This window comes from Micromys minutus, assembly GCF_963924665.1.
Source record: "Micromys minutus genome assembly, chromosome: 1".
NCBI classification, from domain to species: Eukaryota; Metazoa; Chordata; class Mammalia; order Rodentia; family Muridae; genus Micromys; species Micromys minutus.
Window position 1 is genome coordinate 169,321,799 of NC_137969.1, and position 20,349 is coordinate 169,342,147.

General features: G+C 46.1%; 1 protein-coding gene across 3 annotated transcripts in view; it reads right to left on the bottom strand.

Moving 5' to 3' along the window:
* Nucleotides 1–253: 253 nt before the first annotated feature.
* GREB1 (growth regulating estrogen receptor binding 1) overlaps nt 254–20,349 on the bottom strand; it is a gene marked incomplete at both ends in the record, with an annotated part of 66,160 nt that continues 46,064 nt past the window's right edge. For all 3 annotated transcript variants that reach the window (XM_080909544.1, XM_080909543.1, XM_080909542.1), the window contains 11 exons: nt 254–417; nt 1,587–1,725; nt 2,440–2,640; nt 5,427–5,562; nt 7,746–7,964; nt 9,094–9,268; nt 9,928–10,132; nt 11,968–12,129; nt 16,103–16,245; nt 17,552–17,710; nt 19,818–19,920. In XM_080909544.1, the coding sequence (XP_080765670.1) occupies nt 254–417; nt 1,587–1,725; nt 2,440–2,640; nt 5,427–5,562; nt 7,746–7,964; nt 9,094–9,268; nt 9,928–10,132; nt 11,968–12,129; nt 16,103–16,245; nt 17,552–17,710; nt 19,818–19,920 (1,806 nt within the window). The remainder of the gene's footprint in view (nt 418–1,586; nt 1,726–2,439; nt 2,641–5,426; nt 5,563–7,745; nt 7,965–9,093; nt 9,269–9,927; nt 10,133–11,967; nt 12,130–16,102; nt 16,246–17,551; nt 17,711–19,817; nt 19,921–20,349) is intronic.

Below are 20,349 nucleotides of genomic sequence, written 5' to 3' on the forward strand. Positions count from 1 at the left end.
GATAGCTCAGGGCATGTGGTCCGCCTCAGAACACAGTAGTCTTTGGTTTTCAGTCCTGCCTATCAAGGATTCATGCCTGTGGCTCTAAATCATTATCTGCCACAAGACATTGTGACATGAGTCACAAGAGGCTGTGCATGACCACCTCTGGGTGTGCTGGACTTCTTATACCCCTTGGTCTGGGACCTTCACTAGCCTCAGTGGCAGGTGAGTCCTGATGACCCCACACTCTTCGGAGCTTTTCCAGGGTCTCTCAGATGTGCCGTGCAGTGAGAAAAAAGAGTGGCCTGTCTTCCTTGGCATTGGCTGTCTGGAACTCATCCCGCAGTCGGAACTGCCACTCATCTTCCAGCTCCAAGCGGACCACCGTCTGGCGAAGTGAGTTCCGATCTTGGCAGATCACACACAAGGTGGCTCCTTTAAGAAGGCAACAAGAGAGGGCAAGGAGAGAAAGGGGTGAGTTCTCCCAGGAGAGCCACACGGGGACCCCACTCACAATAACCGAACGCCTGGATGGGAATGCCAGGTGCCCAGTGACCTCCGATCCCTTCTGAGTGAGTATCATCTCAGCGACATGGATGGGAGGCAGGCTTGCTGGGCAGAAGGGATGTGAGCAGAAAAGGAGAATGGGGCAGACGGAAAGGACGGGAAGAGAGATGAGGGCTTGATCCCCAATGAAGCTCTCTCAGCTCCAGCCCTGGGCTCTCCTCTATCTCAGGTCAACCCTGGTTCCAATCATGTGGGCCTTGGCAGCTCTCATTTTTGCCACATGGTCAGCCACAGGAATTTTCCATAGATCCCGGCCTGCAGTAATCCAACCAGGCTCTGTTCACAGTCTCCTCCTCCCTCCTTACCTGTGTTCAGTCATCCTCTTAGGCCTGACATGAGTGTCCAACCTTTTCACGTTGAGACATCACTTTGCTAACACCTACAAAGTTCTGAATAATCAAGGGTTTGGATTTTTTTTTTTAAGTCCAAAATGCCCTACCTCAACATTTTAAGTAAGTTTACCATTTGGGGGGGGGGGGCACATTCTTAGCTAACCTAGGCTCATGGAGTCCCGGGTGACAAGCTAGACAAGTTGTTAGAGCAAAGCCTTGACCCTCTACTCTTGTTAATTAAATGAATAACAGTAAGGAAAACAGGCAGGGTCCATGGAGTGCCAGCAAGGAGCCGGAGCAGGCCTGGAATCCCAGGCTGACAAGCGCTCGTTTATAAGCCTTTCCAGTGCCAACCATTAACCAGAAAAGGAGGAAGACTGGAGAAGTGAAGGAGGTCACACGGTGCTCTGCACCTTGGAGAAACCTCTGAGGGGCTCTGGACACCAACATAAAGGACATGGAGGCAGACAGGGGAGAAGAACAGAGAAAAAAGAAATGCCTGCCATTCCCCCAAAAGAAAATGTCTTCTCTCTACTGAACTTCATAGAAGAATAAACTTAGGGTTCAGTCCCAGCTTTCTGATACTTTGAGAGTTGAGGCTGTTGCTCTGCTTCTCTGAGCTTCAGTTTACCCACTGGCCAAAAAGTATCAGGCCTAAGGTCCTGTCATAAGAGACACCAGATCCAGGCTAGGAGTATAGGGTACCTTTCAGAAAATGGAACTTCTTCAAGAAGCTAGCCCCCACAAAAGAGTCGCAGAGGTACAGCAGGAGCCCACTGAACATCATGTCAGAGCAGCTGATGTTTAAGGAGTGGGGCCTGGAGCTCACATAACAAACAGAAATCTGAAAGAGAAGAAGTCCAGGACAGGTGTTACCGTCTAGGAAGTACTAGGTCACTGTGAGACTAATATCTAGTAAGTACCTGGTACTTAGCTGAGCTGAAGGTTGGGGGTTGGGATAAAGATAGACATCATATTTCCAAATCATATCCTTTGAAAACAGGTTCCAGGAGGTTTGTTTCAATTTATCATATCCGTACATTGATTTGAGTCAGGAATGCCTTGCCATCAGAATTGGGTTAGATTCCTAAATTTTATTTGACTAACACAGCATCCTTCTGCCTCAATTTTGGAGTGAGGTCAAGAAGGGTGAGCATCTGAGATAAAGGCTTGAGTACAAGTTGGCCTCAGGATCCATAGGTTCCATCCATAGCCACAGATTCATTGAACCACAGGTCAAAAGTATTTGAAGAACTGAATCTGTATTGAGCATGTACAGACTTCTGCATCCTTGTTTCATTAAACAGTGCGGCACAAGTATGTACAGAACACATACGTGGTAATGGATATAGGTCATCTAAAGGTGATTCTGAGTGTATAGGAGGATTACATGAGTAATGTCAATATAACACCACCTTATGCAAGGGATGTGAGAGCATGCAAATTCCCATTACCCATGGAGTCCCGGGCTGATCTCTATGGATCCCTGATAAATACTAATTATGTCTCAAGATCCTGGCATTCAGCCACCTAGTCTATAGATCCCAAGCTGGGTTACCTGCGGTCCCAGGTTAAGGTAGCAGTCTACAGACAACACGGGGTGGTCATGGTTCTTCAGAGACAGGGGGAAGAAACGGTGACTGTGGTACTGGAGGAATTTCTCCAGCAGGAGCTGGGCAGGAGCGGCCAGGAACGTATGCTTACTGTCCGGGGCACAGATATACTGGGAAGGCACAATGGCCACAGAGCTGTCAGACACCTGCCAGGAAGAGGGACAGGCTTCAGAGGCGTCTCAGGTAAAGCATTTGTTGTGCCTTGAGCACAGATCCTTGGCACCCATGTAAAAGCCAGGTATGGTCACACATATCTGTAACTTCAGGGCTGGGAGAGGGACAGAGTCAGGGAACATCCCGGGAACCCACGGGCCAGCCAATCAGAGAGTTCTGAGTTCAGTGCTAGATAGTATCTATCTCAAAGGATAAGCAAGAGAGCAGTAGTCCAAGACAACCAACCTCAACCTCCAACATCTAGCTTCACTTGCAAGCTGACACGTGTGAGAACACACACACACACACACACACACACACAATAAGCCTACAAAAACTGACTAATGAGATCACACTGATTTGTACACCCTGATCACTCCATGGAGAAAACTGTTGCAGAGAAAACAAAAGCACATGTGGGCCTGGGGAACTCTTCTTCAGCACCTAGGCCACAGAAGCATTCAAAGCATTGGTACTCAACCTGCGGGTTGTGATTCCTTTGGCAATCTTCTATCTCCAAAAAAGTAGTTACATTAAAATTCATAACAGAAGCAAAATTATAGTTTTAAAGTAGCAATGATAATATTGTGGCTGGGGTCACCACAATCTGAGGAACTGAACTCAAGGGTTGCAGCATTAGGAAGGTTGCGAACCATTGCTCCAGAAGAAACCAGATTCTCCCTGATCCCCAAATCCCCCTGCATCCTCCCCCACAACCCTTCCACCTTACTATCCAGCCATCTACCTACAGTTTCCTTACTGTGGCCAAAGACTGCTCAATAAAGGAAATGAATCTGAAACCCCTGTTGGAACTCATTGATGATTCTGTGATAGTTTCACTCTAATCCCTTCTCTGGCTGTTCTGAGGACTCGTTCCTGCCTAGTGGCATTGTTTAGGGAGGCCATGGATCCTTCAGGAAGTGATGCCCAGCCAGTAGAAGTAGATCCTAAGGGCAGGCCATTAAAGGCTACAGCCCAGCCTTAAGTTCCCTGCTCTCTACATCACGGCTCACCACCATCACACACTCCCACCACAGGCTGAACCCTTCACCCTGACAGCTCCACTATGGCAATCCCACTACCAAACTCTCCAAAACCGGAAGCCAAAAGAAATCTTTCTACCTTAAGCTGTTCCATTAGCCTTTTTCCCACAGGACACAAGAGCTAGCTCACATAGTGAACTTGTGTTAAATGGGGCTGTGGTTAGGACTAAGCCTGGCTATGCAAAATAATTCTTGGGACTTTGGCTTCTTGTCACTCCTACAGCAAGTCTAACTCTTTCCTGTGGGCAGTCACAGAAACTTCTATTTTCTACCTCACTTCCTGGTGCACCATGCTTCTTTCTCCAGGGTACCCATAGACTCCTCATCACCCAGATGTTACATTAGGTCACCCTGTGACATCTCCTTCAGCTCCACGGTGCTTTTAACAGTGGGGCGTCACTGGGTCTGGCTGACTTCTTCCTCAGCTATATACGTGAGAGACAAGGGACTACTAGGTGCCTAGAATATGTCTAACAAAACAAATGAAAATAAGTGACTTTAGCGACATGAAAAGTTTTTAAAATATATCAGTAGCTTCCCTATATTTAACCAACATGCAATTAAGATTATGTTGTAGGTAGAATAAAGATCTAAGATAATAACAAAAACAACCACGACCACCACACCTAGGGCTGTGTTCCATCATTCAGCAAATAGTGGAACTTACTGCCAAGTTTGAGGACCTAAGTTAAATCCCCAAGACTCATATGGTGGAAGGAGAGTTGTCTTCTTTGTTGATATTTGTATGTGTACCATAGTTTATGTGAGCACGCACACAAACACACACACACACACACACACACACACACACACACACACACAATCAAACCTAAGAGCTTAAAAACAACAATGGGGAAATAAAATAAACTGAGAATCTGAAAGGAGCATCAGGGCCTTTGGTAGAAAGACCTTAGTGGACCCTACGGTTAACAAGTGTGGCACACTCAATTTAAAAAAAAAATCAAGTGGTAGTGACTTAACTCATTGATTTTCAAGTTCTTGGGTAGAACAGGCCTCACACTTGAAAGTCCTACTACTGTGAGCTAAGCTTTTTTGTTCTCTGAGAACGCTCTGATCACCACCAGCGGAGGTGACCATGGATACTATTATTTGGATCCAGATGTGTATCAGCTCACGTTAGGTCACTGCAAAGAGTTGGTGAAGACTAGGAAGGACAGACACTGGGAAAGGACACCTTGATGTCACATGTCAGGATAAGATTCAAGATAAACAAGACATAAATGAGAACCAGGGGGACCTTCAAGCAGGGCTTGGCCAGCTAACCTGGCTTTCTGTGGGGTGTCTGCTCTGGTTTTTCTTCAACATCTGGGTCTGCTAAGCGAGGACAGCTGTAGCCACACACAGCTCTCTCACACACCCTGGCTCCTGGGCAGACAAATGTGGCCACTGAGATAGCTAGCCAGGTGTGTGCCAACAGTTCTTTAGGCCAGTGCTATCCAGTGGTCTGGAGAAAAGTCTCATGTGCTCCCCCTGACTGGGTGGGAGCGTAGGCGTGCACAGGAAAGGCTCACTTGTGGTCTTGTATTCTGCATCTTCTCACTGGATGCTATGTAATGTTAGAGAGTGGAGAGTAGCTCGGTACCAAGTGCCCCATGCTCTGACTCCCTTAAATGATGAGGCATCCCCCTCCGCCCCTGGACTCTTCCTTTCAGCTTTGATACCAGGGAAACTTGGGTTTGGCCTGAGCACCTGCCTGTCAGAGCTGTGACACTCACCTTGGATGTGATGTGGAAGGATCTGTGCCCACCCACCGCAATTTGCTTCTTCATGACACTGAAGCGGTTGAACCGGCAGAGCAGGAGGCCAGCACTGTGAACCCGAAGGTTGAAGTCCACGTCGTCACATGTAAACCTGCTCGGAGCCAGAAGAAGAGCAGGTCTGATTGGGCACAACTCCCATGCCCCCAGACACCCATCATCAGGGCTACAAGTGTTAGAGTTAATGGGGGTGGGCAGGGAGGAGAGGTGATCAGATAACAGGACCACACCTAGGAAGCAGGTTCACTTTAATATTCTTTGCCCTCCCAGAATTACGGCTCTCTGATTCAGTCCCTATGAGCTACTGTGAGGTTCTGCTGGGTCTGCCTGCCTTTTAGAGCCCTGCCTCAGAAAGGCATAACTATTTCTTTTGCTTCTGTTCTTTTCTTGTGGATGCTAGCCAGGGCCTAAACATGTTCTCTCTCTCTCTCTCTCTCTCTCTCTCTCTCTCTCTCTCTGTGTGTGTGTGTGTGTGTGTGTGTGTGTGCATGTGCACATGCACACAGTAAATATGCTTTTAAACTACCTTAATCCATACAAGGCTTCTCCTTGCTGCCTACAGTCTGGCTGTCTGCTGCCAGATGACTGACCTCCACGCCAGCTCTTCTCCATCCTCTGAGATTTACATCTTGCCTGCCTTCAGGTCTTCCTTTGAAACCATAGCAAGCCTCGTTTCCATTGGAGTCTATTCTTTGTTCCCAAACCTTCACTTGCACCGGCTCTTAAATTCTGTTTATTAGAGAGACTAAGAACCCCAAGAGCAGACACCGATTTCCCCCAGGGTCATATGATGGCATTGCTGGGATTCTCCGAGATTTCCAGTGACTTCTTCACTACCTTTTCGTTCTTCAACCAGCAAAGAAAATGACCTCGATCTTGCACCCCCCACTCTCCCATTATGAATTTACTATGCAGCAAGGGTGACCTCATATTTCCTATCCTCCTGCCTCTACCTCCCAAGAGTTGGGACTGTATATAGTCTATGTGCTACTCGGGATCAAATCCAGGTCTTTATGTGTGCTAGGCAAGTCAGACCTCCAGGTCTCTATTCAAATGTTAAAAAAAGAAACAATCACAGCCCAGGGTGTAAAAATATTGGGTTTTTTTTTGTTTGTTTTTTTTTTATAGCTGAGACAAAAAGGTTCAGAGAGAAACCACCCATCACGGCCAGTTCTACAGGGCTGGTTGCCTGGCATACAGCACACTCAATCAACAGACTTATGGCTGGAAAGTAACTCATTCAAATTACCTCATAGCTTTTTTTGATGGTGTGGTGGTCTGAATAGGAATGGCCCCCATAGATTTAAATGCTTGCCTATTAGGGAGTGGTGCTACTTGAAAAGGTTTGGGAAGTATAGCTTTGTTGTAGCAGGGGTGGCCTTGTTGGAGAAATTGTATCACTGGGGGGGGGGGGTGGACTTTGGGGTTTCAAATGTTCAAGCCTGGTGCAGTGTTTCTTTCTTTCTGCTGCCTGCCGATTTGTACATCTCTCAGCTACCTCTTCAGCACCATGCCTGCCTGTATGCTGCCACGCTCCAACCATGGCGACAATGGACTAAACCTCTGAAACTGTAAGCCCGCCTCAATGAAATGTTTTCCTTTATGAGAGCTGACTTGGTCATGGTACCTCTTCATAGTAATAAAACCCTAACTAAGACAGATGGCAAAATTATCTGAAAAGTGACTTACTTGGTAAGGAAGCCCAAGCAAAAGAAACACCCAACACAAGGTAGCTCACTAAGGAAAGCATCTATGAATGAAGAAATGGAGTTGAGTAACTCTATGAACTCAGAACAATTATACATCATCTGAGGATGGCCAGTGCTGTGGGCAGAGCTGCTGTTCTGGTAACTGTGATGATTAACTTTGATCATCAATGTGATAGACAGGCATTAGAATCACCATGGAAACAAGCCTATGGACATGTCTCTGAGGGATTTTGTAGAATGGGTTCTTTGGGATGGGAAAACTACCCTATCTGTGAGCAGCACCATCTCGTGGCATGCTAAATAAAGAACCCAGTTTTCATCTCTCTGGGCTTTCTGACCAAGAAGGCCATGTGACCAGCTGCCTCACACTCTTGTTACCATTCCTTCCCCACCCTGGTGGACTTCACTCTCAGACTCCGAGCCAAATAAGCCTTTCCTTCCTCCAGTTGCTTTGGTGACATAATTACCACAGCAACAGCACAATGCTGCAGGTCCAGGCTTACTTGAGGCTGCATCCTATAAGGCCAGCTCCGCCCCCCTCCCCAACCCCCAAGGACCCCGTGCTCACCGGTTCTGGTTGTACTGTACGTTCTGGGTCAAGTCTACATTGAGGATGATGAAGTCGTGCACATGGCACCGGGAAAAAGGCTCCTGCACCTCACGGCCCCGGGTCTTGCTGGCCCACTTCCGCATGCCGATCAGGGCGTAGTGTGTGATGTTAGGGGACGCTTCAATATGCAGCATGATGTGCTTCAGAGAGACATTTCTCTCTGACCAGGAAAACTCCCTGTTGGGAGGAGAGAGGCCAATGTCTCTGGATAACAAGCAGACAGGAGCAAGCCAGCCAGAGCATGGCTTCCTAACTGCATGGAGTGTGCCAGACAGAACTGATACGGACTGAGCCCAGCACCACCCACCAAAGGCACTCCAGGTATCCTAGCAAGTATTTCATGTTTACTATTACTTCTATGTGCAGAACACAGTCAAACTATATAGTCATATAGTTTATATGAGTCCACATATAGATAATGGTTTAGTTCATCTTTACAATGAACTCTAACCTAGAGATTAAATGAATGATAAACCTAGAACTCCAAAAGATTTATCTGCTTGCTCAAAATCACAAGTAAAGTGCCAAGAGTGAAGGGTTTAGGGGTGGGATCAGAACCAGAGTCCAACGTGAGGGACATCTTGGGAGACTGCAATGACCATTTATTGATAGGAAGTTAGCTAACTGGATATGTTTGAGGTATGGAAAAGCTGTATACATGTATACACATTTGCTCTGTGAGTGTGTACCCCACTAAGTATATGCTGTCTGTTTTTTAATTAATTAATTAATATAAGTACATTGTAGCTGTCTTCAGACACACCAGAAGATCTTATTACAGATGGTTGTGAGCCACCATGCGGTTGCTGGGATTTGAACTCAGAACCTCTGGAAGAGCAGTCAGTGCTCTTAACCACTGAGCCATCTCTCCAGCCCCTGTTTTTGTTTTTTAAAGATTTATTTCACACATATGTGTCTGTGTGTGTACTTGAATGCACATATGCATATATTTGTGTCCATGTGGCAGCCATATGAACCCTTACAGTGAAAGTTACAAGCATTTGCTGAATGGATCTCTTGTTATGTGAGCCCTGAACTCCATCATAATGACTCTGTAGCCAAGTATTCCTCACAACTGAGCCACCTTCCCAGCCCTTACATTTGTACGTATTATATATCCCATTAATTTTTTTTTTCATTAATGATACTTAAAAACAAAAGAATCGGGTCTACATCTGCCATCTTCAGAGCCCTGGCTTCCTGTGATGAGAGGCACACTGTGGCTCCCAAGGCTGAAAGGGGGCTTCCCATCACTGTCTTTCATGGTGCTTTGGGTGAAGGGCAAAGTGTGCCCCGGGTACCTCACCTGCTCCGTTCTCCAGGACAGTCCACGTCGGCTACATTCCACATCACACAGGAGTCATCAGAAATTACAATGAAGGGCCAGATGTCCTGAGGCTTGACCCCCAGCTCCTCCTGTCGGTTCCTCTCCAGCTCCAGGTTGTGGTAGCATAGCTCTTTGATCAGGAAGTGGGCAGCCCCTGAGATGACCAAGTAACCTGACTCAGGGTCCCATCCTATACCCACACACACAAGACAGCCCACACCAGACAAACCAGAAACAAAAGCACATATCCCTCTTCCAGTGACCACTGACCACCAACAAGGAAACACCCCTCTATAGTTCATATTCACATCTACTTTCTTTTTCTAACAGCTGAAAAAATGAGTTAAATAAGCAACCAAACATTTCTTTTTTAGAAAAGGATATTCATAAGAAAATTCTAACCTGGAGGCTAGGAGATATCTCAGTTGGTAAAGTACTTGTCTTGCAAGCTCAAAGACCTGAGTTCGAGCCCCAGGGCCTATTAAAAAGGTGGGTATTGGGGTAAAGTGATCTGTCTGCATAATCCTGCACTGAGAAGGCAGAATCCAGCAGATCTCTGAGGTGCTAGGCAATGAGAAACCTAGTTTCAAAACCCAAGATGGACTGCTTCAGAAAAATGACACCAAAGTTGCCCTCTGGCCTCCACATGCATGCTTGTGCACCGGTACACACATGTACATGCACACTCAAACCCATAAACTTGGACATTCCACAAGCCAAGAGCCGATGTCAACCAATCAGCTCTCTCCCTCTAAAACATCCTCCAGAGTATTTGTGGAAACCATACCTGGCACATGTGCCAAAGTCACCTACCAACTCCAGCACTGTTAAAGATGCTTGGGAGGACAAGCATGATGTGGTTGGGCCAGTATTTCTTATAAATGGCCATTTCGTACTCCTTGACCACCAGCACATGTAGGTGGTTGGCTCCATCCATTGCATGGTACAGATTAAATAGGCCGTGTTCGTGCCGGCCTGTCGTTGGCGTGAAGGTCGGGCTTTTGATGTATTCATGACTCTGCAAAGTGGTGGAAGAGAGAAGAAGGATATATGTAAAAGTTGGCTCAACTCCTTGTAGCTTCTCACAGCCTTCATGGAAAGATACAGCTACTTCTAATCAGAAAGCATTGTGATTGGTCACAGCTGATAAAAATGTAGGGGAAAGGATGCTGTCCCATTTCAGTGCCCGGTCCAGCAGAGTGTGTCTTCTCAGAGCGTGCCCATTATTAAGCCTGGGCTCGCCTGCTGGGGCTCAGAGCTGTACAAGGTAAAGAAGAACATCCCAGCGATGCCACTCTAAGCAGATGCCTCTGGCTGGCCACTACCCAGTGACTGCTAACCCAGACACAAGGGTACTTGTGATCAAATTCAGAATACCTATCTGTCCAAACTTCACCTGCAGGCCTCAGAATGACAGGTCAAATATTGCCTGGTTCAGGAATGGGTGTTATACAGTAAGACTTAACTGGTATCCATCAGCTAACCAAACCCATTGTCACCTCATAGTGCGATCTGGTCTTGGCAGGTGTTATTTCCTTTATGTTCAAGCACTCCAATCGCTGTGGACACTGACATCTGATGCAGCCTAGGTACCACACTTTCGAGTGGTAAAGTCTCATGTCAACAACTCTCCTTTGGCCGTTTGTTCAATAAGCAACTCTGACTGAGCTAGGGCTCATTCTGCCTCTGAATTCCTCAAAACACCTGCTACATACACAACTCGTGCTTGTGGGTACCGCTGGGAGGCTGGGAGAGTGAGCTGAGTCCGGAACAATCTTGTCTGGTACACCTACTAAAAGGCTATGGCAACACCAGATCCCGGGGTGGAGACATCTTAGTAGCCAAGACCCCTTGCCTTGTTAGCAACAGACTGCTGGGTGAGCAAGGCCAAGTCCAGCTTGGCTGTCAGCTGGTACTCTGGAGGGGCAGGAGCAGTGTCTGCTACTCATGTCTGTTGGTAAGGGTTGGGAAATAACATCAATCCTGAGGTTGTCAGCCTGGATCTGGGAAGCCAGGAAACTTACCTGGAACATCTCTATAGAGGGAGAGATGGTGAGGAGAGGTTTAGAAACTGCCCTGAACTGTTTATGGGAGAAATCGTGAGATGTGGGGGATGTTCCCTCCCTCACTCCTCAAATTACATGGGGAAAGAGAAGAGAAGAAAGAAAACACGGGTGGCTGTGGGTCAGTCATTTTGGACACTGTGGGGAAGGCTTTAAGGGAACCTTGGAATTGTTCTCCTACTCCTTCTACCTCAGTCTAGCCTAGCATTTCACCATTTCAAGAAGAGGAGGGGGTGGACATCTCACCAACGTGTGGTGTATCCCAGGTACTGTAGTCACCTCATGTTGATTATTCTAAGTAACTCTTACAGCAAGCAACTGCTGTGGCTATTTTTGACATGGGATCTGATACATCCCAGATTGGACTTGAATACCTATGCGGCCTTGAAATTCTAATCTTCCTGCCTTCACTTCCCCAGCAACTAGGCTTACAGAATGAGTCAACACTCAGCTTATGTGATGCTGGAGAATCCAGGATTTTGTGCATGTTAGGCAAGGAGTCTAACAACTCTCCAAGCCCATCGGCAAGTTTTTTAAAAGGAATTATTACTGTCCACTTTCACCAGTGAGGAAGCAGAGGCTCAGCTATATCGAGGGACAGCATACTTAACAAGTACTATCACAAGGCTCAATCGTGAGTGACTTCCAAGACCACACCTTCAGCAGCATCCCCCAGGTTCAGACACCATACTATTTCTGTGCCCTGCCCCAAATGCCCTAGATTCAGGCAGCTATGTGTCTAGTTCCCAACTCAGTGATCGTCTATCCCCCTGGAACTCCAAGGCAGTACCTTGTCTGTGACGAGGGGCAAGCGCATGCTCTCCAGCTGGCCTCCAGGTTGGCTGAAGACAAAGTGGTACTCCTTGGACTTGGGGATGATGAAGTGTAGCTGGATCTCCTCTCCTAGCATGGAGCAAGAGAAGGCAAAGACGTGCAGGGTGGACTCAGAGAGCTGGGGTGCGAGGGGAGAGCACAGAGCTTAGCATCACAGTCCAACTTGCTTCCCGAAAGAACCCAGGCCCAGTCTGGCCATGACTACACCCAGGTCATACCCACCTTTCCCCAAAGTGCAAAAGATGCACAGCATAGAACACAGATGCTCAGATCAGATGAGCACACCCAAGATCACCTACGGAGAGCTAGAGCCTGGCTCCACACTGAATCCCTGCCACTTATATCAGCAAGATTTTCTGCCTTTGAGATTTGACCTAGAGACCCATCAAGGGTCAGCAAATAAAGCATTTTTTATGCAAATCTCATGGTACATATGTGGGGTGTGTGTGTGTGTGTGTGTGTGTGTGTGTGTGTGTGTGTGCATGGAGATGCTCATGTGTGTGTTTGTGTGTGTATGCATGTAGATGCTCATGTGTGTGAGTGTGCATGTAGATGCTCATGTGTGTGTTTGTGTGTGTGTGTGTTTGTGTATGTACGTGTAGACTGTAGGACAACCTTAGGCATCTCTCTTCAAGCACTGGGCACCTCAGTTTTTTGAGACAAGCTCTTTCATTAATTTTATTTGCCGAGAACCTGCAATGTTAAGCTGCCCCAGCATCTGCCTGCTTATCCTCCCAGCACTGGGATGACATGTGTCCAACACCACACCCAGCTTTTTCTTTCTGTGAGTTCTAGAAATCAAACTCAGGTCTTCAAGCTAGCAAGGCAAGCAATTAACTAAACAATCCAGCACACCAGCCCTACACCTTGCTTTGAATTTTTCTTCTTTCAATCTATGGCATATTAAACCTAGGCTTCACATGTATTAGGCAAGCACTCCACCATTAAGCTACAGCCCTAAGCCATCTTCAGTGTTTTGAGTTAGTGCCTAAGTTTCCCCAGCAGGCCTTGAACTTATGATCCTTCTCCCTCAGTCACCTGCGTAGCTAGGATTACAGGTCTATGCCATTAAGCTCAGCTTCCATTTTTCATTCTAGTGGGGCATTTTCTTTTATAGGTGTCGTAAGAACTGACATATAACAGAAAAATAACATGGTATGACTTTATACATTCAGCCTTGTGCCAGAATGAACTGAATAAAAGTTCAGTTTATTCTGTATTGTCACTAACAACCCTGGGAAGGACTGCCATCCCTAGAAGTCAAGAACACTGTATGGGCATAGAAACTAGCATCCAGAGGTCCTGGGCTCACTTCTGTCCCCAGGTCTAACTGCACTTTCCTCCTAGCCCACGTGACTGTTTGTGTGCACTCTTTGCTGGGAGTGGCCCACGCCTCCATCTAGCTTTGTTCTCAGCTTAGACAGCCTCCTGGACCCTCCTGACATTTGTCTTTCCCACTTGACTGCCCTCCATGCCAGGATCTGCAGAGGAAGGCACACACCAGCACACACTGTCTTCTGTTTCTACTCAGGCTCTACCCGAGCCATAGAGCCTTCTGGGGAGCAAGGGGATCAGACCTGGGGACTATGCAGTAAGGGTGGCAATGGAAGAAGAGTCATTAAAAGAGAAACTGTGAGTGAGTGAGACAGACAGACAGACACTGGCTCTCAGAAGGCAAAAGAGAGAAGAAGCAAAGACATGGGGGCCAGACTCAGATGACAGCAGCTGGCTGGTGCCTCTGTATCCCTCACCAGAATGGATCCAAATCCCCTTACCATCCTAAGCTTGCTCCTATTTAACTACCCCCAGACCCACACACCTCATGCGCATGCACCAGGGGTAACCCCACCATCTAAACACAGGGTGTTTCTGCTTCCTGTCTCCTGTGCTCTGGGCTTTCACTGATGCAGAGAAGAAAGAGAGATACCCTTGGTTTTAAGTAACAATTCATTGTTGAAGGCTACTGCCATAACTAGTGACAAGGACTTGTGAGTTCTTTTCCATTTATTAAAGTTCAAAAGTTAAGCAAATAGTCTCAGTAAGTGGTATTCTGATTGTCAAGACTATACAGAAATGAAAATTTGCTTTTATAATTTTGACATTTTATAAATTTTCTATATGCATAGGAGAAAAATCTAAAAAAAAAAAAAAAGAATCTCCATATTTAGGTAGGAAAATCCCCAATATATTAAGTAGGAAACATGCTGAATAATAACTTTAGAGCATTGGTTGAGTAAATGGTTATGAGTTTGAATGCCTTCAACAGTTTAACATGCAATACATACAATAACTAAGCAGGGAGAAACTAAGGCATAAGCCTGAGACTGTACCACCTGTACCAAGACATTAAAATTCAATGTAAAGAAAATAGAAACTTTTTCTGCCTAAACAGACTCCGTCCCAATGGTGAAAAAAATAAATTCAGTGAAATACGGGGACTTGTTTTTTAAGGGAAGAAAGAAAAGAAAATGTTTTCACATGGTTGTTGTTGTAAATTCTTAAAACAAAAACCTCATCCAACATGGGGAAAATGGTCTTTTCTATTGGATATGAATAGTATTAGTACTTTGACCTGTTAAGAATGCTTTTCTATATCATCTATAGTAAAGCAACATACTTAAAAATGTAGTTCTACAAAAGGCATTTGCTATCCCTTGGGTGACCAACCTTAAGACAAGGCTGAATTAAAGCCACTAGATGGTGTTTCCCTTTGTAAATAGGACAGACAGCAAATGGGAATGCTTGCCTTGGGGCCTTTCCGAAAGACCACAGTCTTCCCTTCCCTACCAGGAGCAGGTGTCCCTGGCTCCCACCTCTCCAGCCCTCTATGTCCTCCTGCTTCACCTACTTTGGTCAGAATTAAGATGAAACTTTTAAATCTAAACTGCTGGAGTTTATGTTTAATAGCTAACCTTCAGTCCTCTGCAGAGACCAATGAGCTAGGAAGAGCCCATCGAAGCCGCAACCTTCCCTAGAGTCCTCTGAAGAAGCCTCATCCCAGTGCACGACTGCTTCCTCGGGTCACCCACTCCTTCTACTCTGTGCTCCAGCCACACCCTACTGAGATCCATTCTCATTCCCAGAGTCTGTCCAACCCTTTTTGGTCATGCCATTTCCCTTTCACCTGCTTTGGCAAAGTCCTATTGATCATTCAAAACCCTCTCGATACTCCACCTGAATTATAAAGATTGAAAATCCCATATCTGAAATGCTTGATCTGGAGGGTATTAGAATTTTTTTCCAGATTTTATAACATTTTTATGGACCCTTGAAGTGGGGCATCTGTAAACTAAAATCCCAAAGGCTTTGAAGTATGAACTATTTTGAGCATCATGTTAGTGATGACTTGCTTTTCTGATGAGGAGTGCTCAAACTGTCTTCATTTGTAAGGCAGGGATGATGGTGCTTAGGTAAGAGCCTAGCAAGGATAGTTTTCTATCCAACCTGAATGAATGACTGGTGTGGTGTTAACACAGCTCCCTGAGGGCCAGCCAGAGCCTGAGCCCACCAGAGGCCCAGCCCAGGATTCATTTGCTTATTCATGGCAGAAAGGGCTGATGCATGTGAAAGACAAACATCTTGCTGGCATAGAGTGGGTGCTCAATAAAGCAAATTCTTTCTTATCTATGTGATCTCTATGCCTCAACCACATAACTCTCCTTCCTCCTTCCTGCTCTTCTGAAGTCTTGCCCAGGTGCCCATCTCCCTCCGAGACCATGAACCCAAAGGATGGTAACAAAATGTATTTGTGTCTGCATTCCCAGGTCCTTAGTGAGTACTCAGTGAGTGTCGCTAGCACTGAAGTAATTTTTAGGTTTTCTAGAGCCTAAAGATAGGAATGACATCCTCGTCTTGGCTACTGATGACTCAGGGGACTCACTGTCCTGTAGGGTCCACAGTATATTCACAACATATGAGGCGAAGCTAGAATGCATGCAACTCAGGAAGTAAGAGCTTCTAGAACTCTCTTTCCTCACCCTGACAATATCACATATTATCAGGAAGCCTCAGGGAAATAAGCAGATGGGCTGTGATGTACCAGCAGGAGCTGCTTGGAGCAGCCAGAGAGCCAGCCAGTGCCTGAGGCCTACCTGGTAGTGGGGATGAAAGCCCATGTACTGTTGGCACTGCTCACAGTGGTGGTACGTATTATATGCCGCATACTTGGACAGTCTCATACGTGCTGTCTGACGCCGCACATACAGGTCCTCTGGCTTCCTGGACATCCCTCTGTCTGCAAAGATATTCCAAGAGTTAAGGAGCAGCAGCCCAGAACAAACATCCCGAGCCCTGCCTGCTGAACTCAAGTGAGTGCAGTGGCCCATGAACAGGTTGTGCATGCCCTGAAGATTGTGTGTTACATCCCTAGGCTCTGGTCAGAGGAGGGCAGTGTCTAAGTGGGGAAGCTAATAAGGAGAGAACTCAGATTGCATGGCCTCATATTCACGGACCTAAAAGTACTTCATGAACATTCTGAAGGAACTCTTACATGTCTGGAAAGGAAATTAACAGCATGTGTGGCCCCCAGCTTCCTCAAGCAACTTGGTAGGAATTAAGATTACAACACTAGCCCTTCATTAGGGCTTATCATGGGAAAGGACACAAACACACTCCTACTAGTGACAGGAAGCCAGGTCAGTGGTTTCCTTTATCTTTTTTGGAGACAGACTCTCACTGCATAGCTTAGGCTAATCCTAAACTCTTGAACTTCCTACCCCACCCTCCTGAGTGCTGGGATTAGAGCTGTTCACTACAATACCCAATTCGTAGGTAAGATGTTTTCCCTGACATGACATTTACTATGTTTTCTCAGGCTGCACCAATAATCCAAATACACACTCCCAGCATTGTTGGCTAAGGCTGCCCTCATATACCATAGAAGTCAGTGTCCCTGAGGAGAAATCAGGAAACTGAGGACAGGGGAACACATACACCCATTTGGTGACAAGTTCATAAATAGAAATGCAGATCTTTTAGCTTCCACTAACCAACTTTCAACATATTCCCATCACAAGTTCCTGGGGAATCTCATGGGCTCTGTGGTAGTTCTTTCCTTCTTCCTGCAGGGGGCAGTGTCAGTGCTGAACCAGGTTCTGGTAAATTGTTCACTTAATACCAAATAGCATCACTAACAGGATACATCTCAAGCCAGCTGAATTCTATTAATACATAAGCAATTTAGTCTGTTTGGACCAGGGTGAAGTAAAATATCTAGTGTGGTCTGTGCGTGTGTTCATTACTCATGTATCCACACACCCACAAAGGTGTGTGTGGAAGCCAGAGGTTGACCAGATGTCTTTCTCAAGAGTTTTTCCGTTTTATTTTTTGAGATATGATTTTGTCTGAATCTGAGGCTCACCAATTGGCTAGCCTGGCTGGTTAGCAGGCCCCTGAGTTCTACCTGTGTCAACTGACTCCCCTAGTTATAGACATGTAATGCCATGCCCCACTTTTTATGTGGATGCTGGGGATCTAAACTCAGGTCTTCATGTGTGGGCAGCAAGCGCTTTACCAACCGAGCTATCTCCTGAGCCCCTGACCTTCACTCTTGATGCTCTGATGGTGTGAGCAAATCAGACTGGCATCCTCATACTTTGGGTCATGAATGATGTAATCAAAAGGCATCTTCTGGAAGAGCTCCAAGTCTGGCCAGGGGTCGGTGAGCTGGAGGTAATGCCTATCCGATTCCTCTTGGAGGCCTGTGAGATTGGCAGGAAAAGGGACACACAAGAAACAAGATAAGGCTGAGTTATTTAACTGTGCCCAAGGATGATGCATGGAACCAAATCACTGTCAATCTACAGCTTTCTGGGGACCCCTACTGTATCTAGAAAGCTTCTGACATAGCCATACTTCAAGATGGCTCTAACAAGACAAGATCATGCACTGAGATCTGTCCCCATCCAGGTGAACAGCCTTCAGTCTGCTTCCTACAGATGCAGGTCTGCTCTCTGCCCCACACAGTGGTTTCTAGTCCTCCAGAATCCTGATCTTGAGTTTATGCTGCCTTCAAGAAACAACTACCTCACACATAGTCTGAGCTCCTTGTATGGTGGTATCTGTGCAAGACTCTTTCTATCATCTATGTTGCCCCAGACAGTGTGACTCAGTTGGTGTTGCTTCACCTCTATAAAGTAAATGAGCTACGACTTTCCCCTGCAGAGGTCAGCAACATTCACAACATAGTGCATTTTACACTTGCCAGAATCCTCTTATGCCAAACCTGGTACAGCCTTCTGGTGATCAGCAAGGTTTGCTGGCTGAACAGCTAGCCAAAATGTCTAATTAGTCCAATTCCAACTGCATGATGTATCAATATGTATTATGCTGATTGTGTACCATAGATAAGTTATAGGTGCAAATTTAAGTAAATGCCATATGCCTGGGGCTGTAGACATGACCACAAGAAGGAAGGAGTTTACTAGATCTTTAATAGGCACTTCATACCCCATGAAAGAAGAAGGTTCCATATTTTGCAAGAAAAAAAAAAACTGATAAAGTAGAGTAGTTAAGAAAACACCCTTTCAGCTGAAGAGGTTTGCAACCCCATAAGAACAACACCAACCAACCAGAGCTCCCAGGCACTAAACCACTATCCAAATAGTACAAGTGAACAGACCCATGGCTCCAGCTGCATATGTAGCAGAGGATGGCCTTATTGGGCATCAACAGGAAGAGAAGCCCTTGGTCCTGTCAAGGCTCAATTCCCCAGTGTAGGGGAATGTCAGAGCAGGGAGGAGGGAGAGGGTATGTGAACACTGAAGGGGGATGGGATAGGGAATATGGAGGGAAATTTGGGAAAGGGGATAACATTTGAAATGTAAATAAAATATATTCAACAAAATCAGTAAAAAAAAGGAAGGAAGGGAGAAAGGGAAGGAGGGAGGGAGAGAGAGCAAGAAAGAAAAAAAAATGCACCCTTTCAGGTTTGATGAAGTGTGTTCAAATCTTATCTTCATCACTGTTCTATCCAAGAAAGCAAGTTGACACTCGACAGCTCCTGGTGTGGAAAAACCACAGAAACCCCAAGCACAGGGCTGGGTGGAAATACTGGGTTCAAAGTTTTCCTAAGCTCAACCTTAGACAGTGCTCATAGGAGCCTCTGACACTATGTGCTGCAGCTAGTGACCTCTGCATGGCGGCCAATCCCCCTTACACAAAGGCACAGGTTTATTTGCAGGACAAGGCCAAATGAGGAAGATACAGATGCATCCTGGGCAGGATATGAGGAGGAAACAGAGTGAGCTCGACCATCAGCACAGGCATGTGCAGAAAGATGCTTGCCTTATTCCAATCAAATCTACTCAGCAAATGGGAGACACCTCCTTCTCCCGGTTTCTACAATTCTTTCTTCCCTAAATGTTGTCTTGGATATTTGGTTGCCTGAGCTGGGGACCCCTCCCTGATGAAGAATTCCACATTCTATAGGCCACTAGCCAGTGAAGCCCAGTTCCTGCTTTGTTATTGCTAAGCTGGGCTCCTAACATAAGAAGTCAGTAGCCCAGCTCACAGGTCTGCTTACTGAAGAGCAAATGGAGATGGTACTTACCACAGTGTTTGACACATGGAAAGTACTCAATAAATAAGCATAGATCATTTCAGCATTAGTAACTCTATCCCTATGAAATTCTCAAAAGAATACTATATTAAGAAAAAAATGACTACAAGAAAGAAAAGACCCTTGGGATAAGCCAAACTGTGAACCTGAGAGTCCATCCTGAAAGGGGGAGGGAGACAGTTACCAAGGATACTGACAAAGGTTGAAGGATACTTGCCCAAGCCCAAGGGTCACCAGACACAACTCACTGGTATTGATTTCTTCTTCATCGTAAACATCCACTTCTGTCAGCCGAATCAGCATCCTGGACAAGATACCGAGGAACTGCAGGTAGGCACCTGTCTTCCCAATCTGTGAAGACACTAGAATCAGAGCCCGGAGACAGAAAGCCCGTCCCTGTACTGAACACCAAGTAGAACATTCTCCTGCCTCCTGCAGTCTCACTGAAAGGCACATTATAGAAATGAGAACCATGTGGATGTGTGGATTCACCAATGCATTGAACAAAGCAAGAATGTGTACTTAGATCTGCCTTCATTTAGGGGCCATGGCATGTATGTGCATGAACTCTCATGCACATGTGTGTGTGTGTGTGTGTGTGTGTGTGTGTGAGAGAGAGAGAGAGAGAGAGAGAGAGAGAGAGAGAGAGAGAGAGAGCACTCGACCTTCATCTGGGGCAGGGAATATGTGTATGATGCATGCATACACATACTAAATAAAATTATTTTTAAAAAACTAATGATCATTGGTCACATTCAATATATTTAATCTTATTATTGC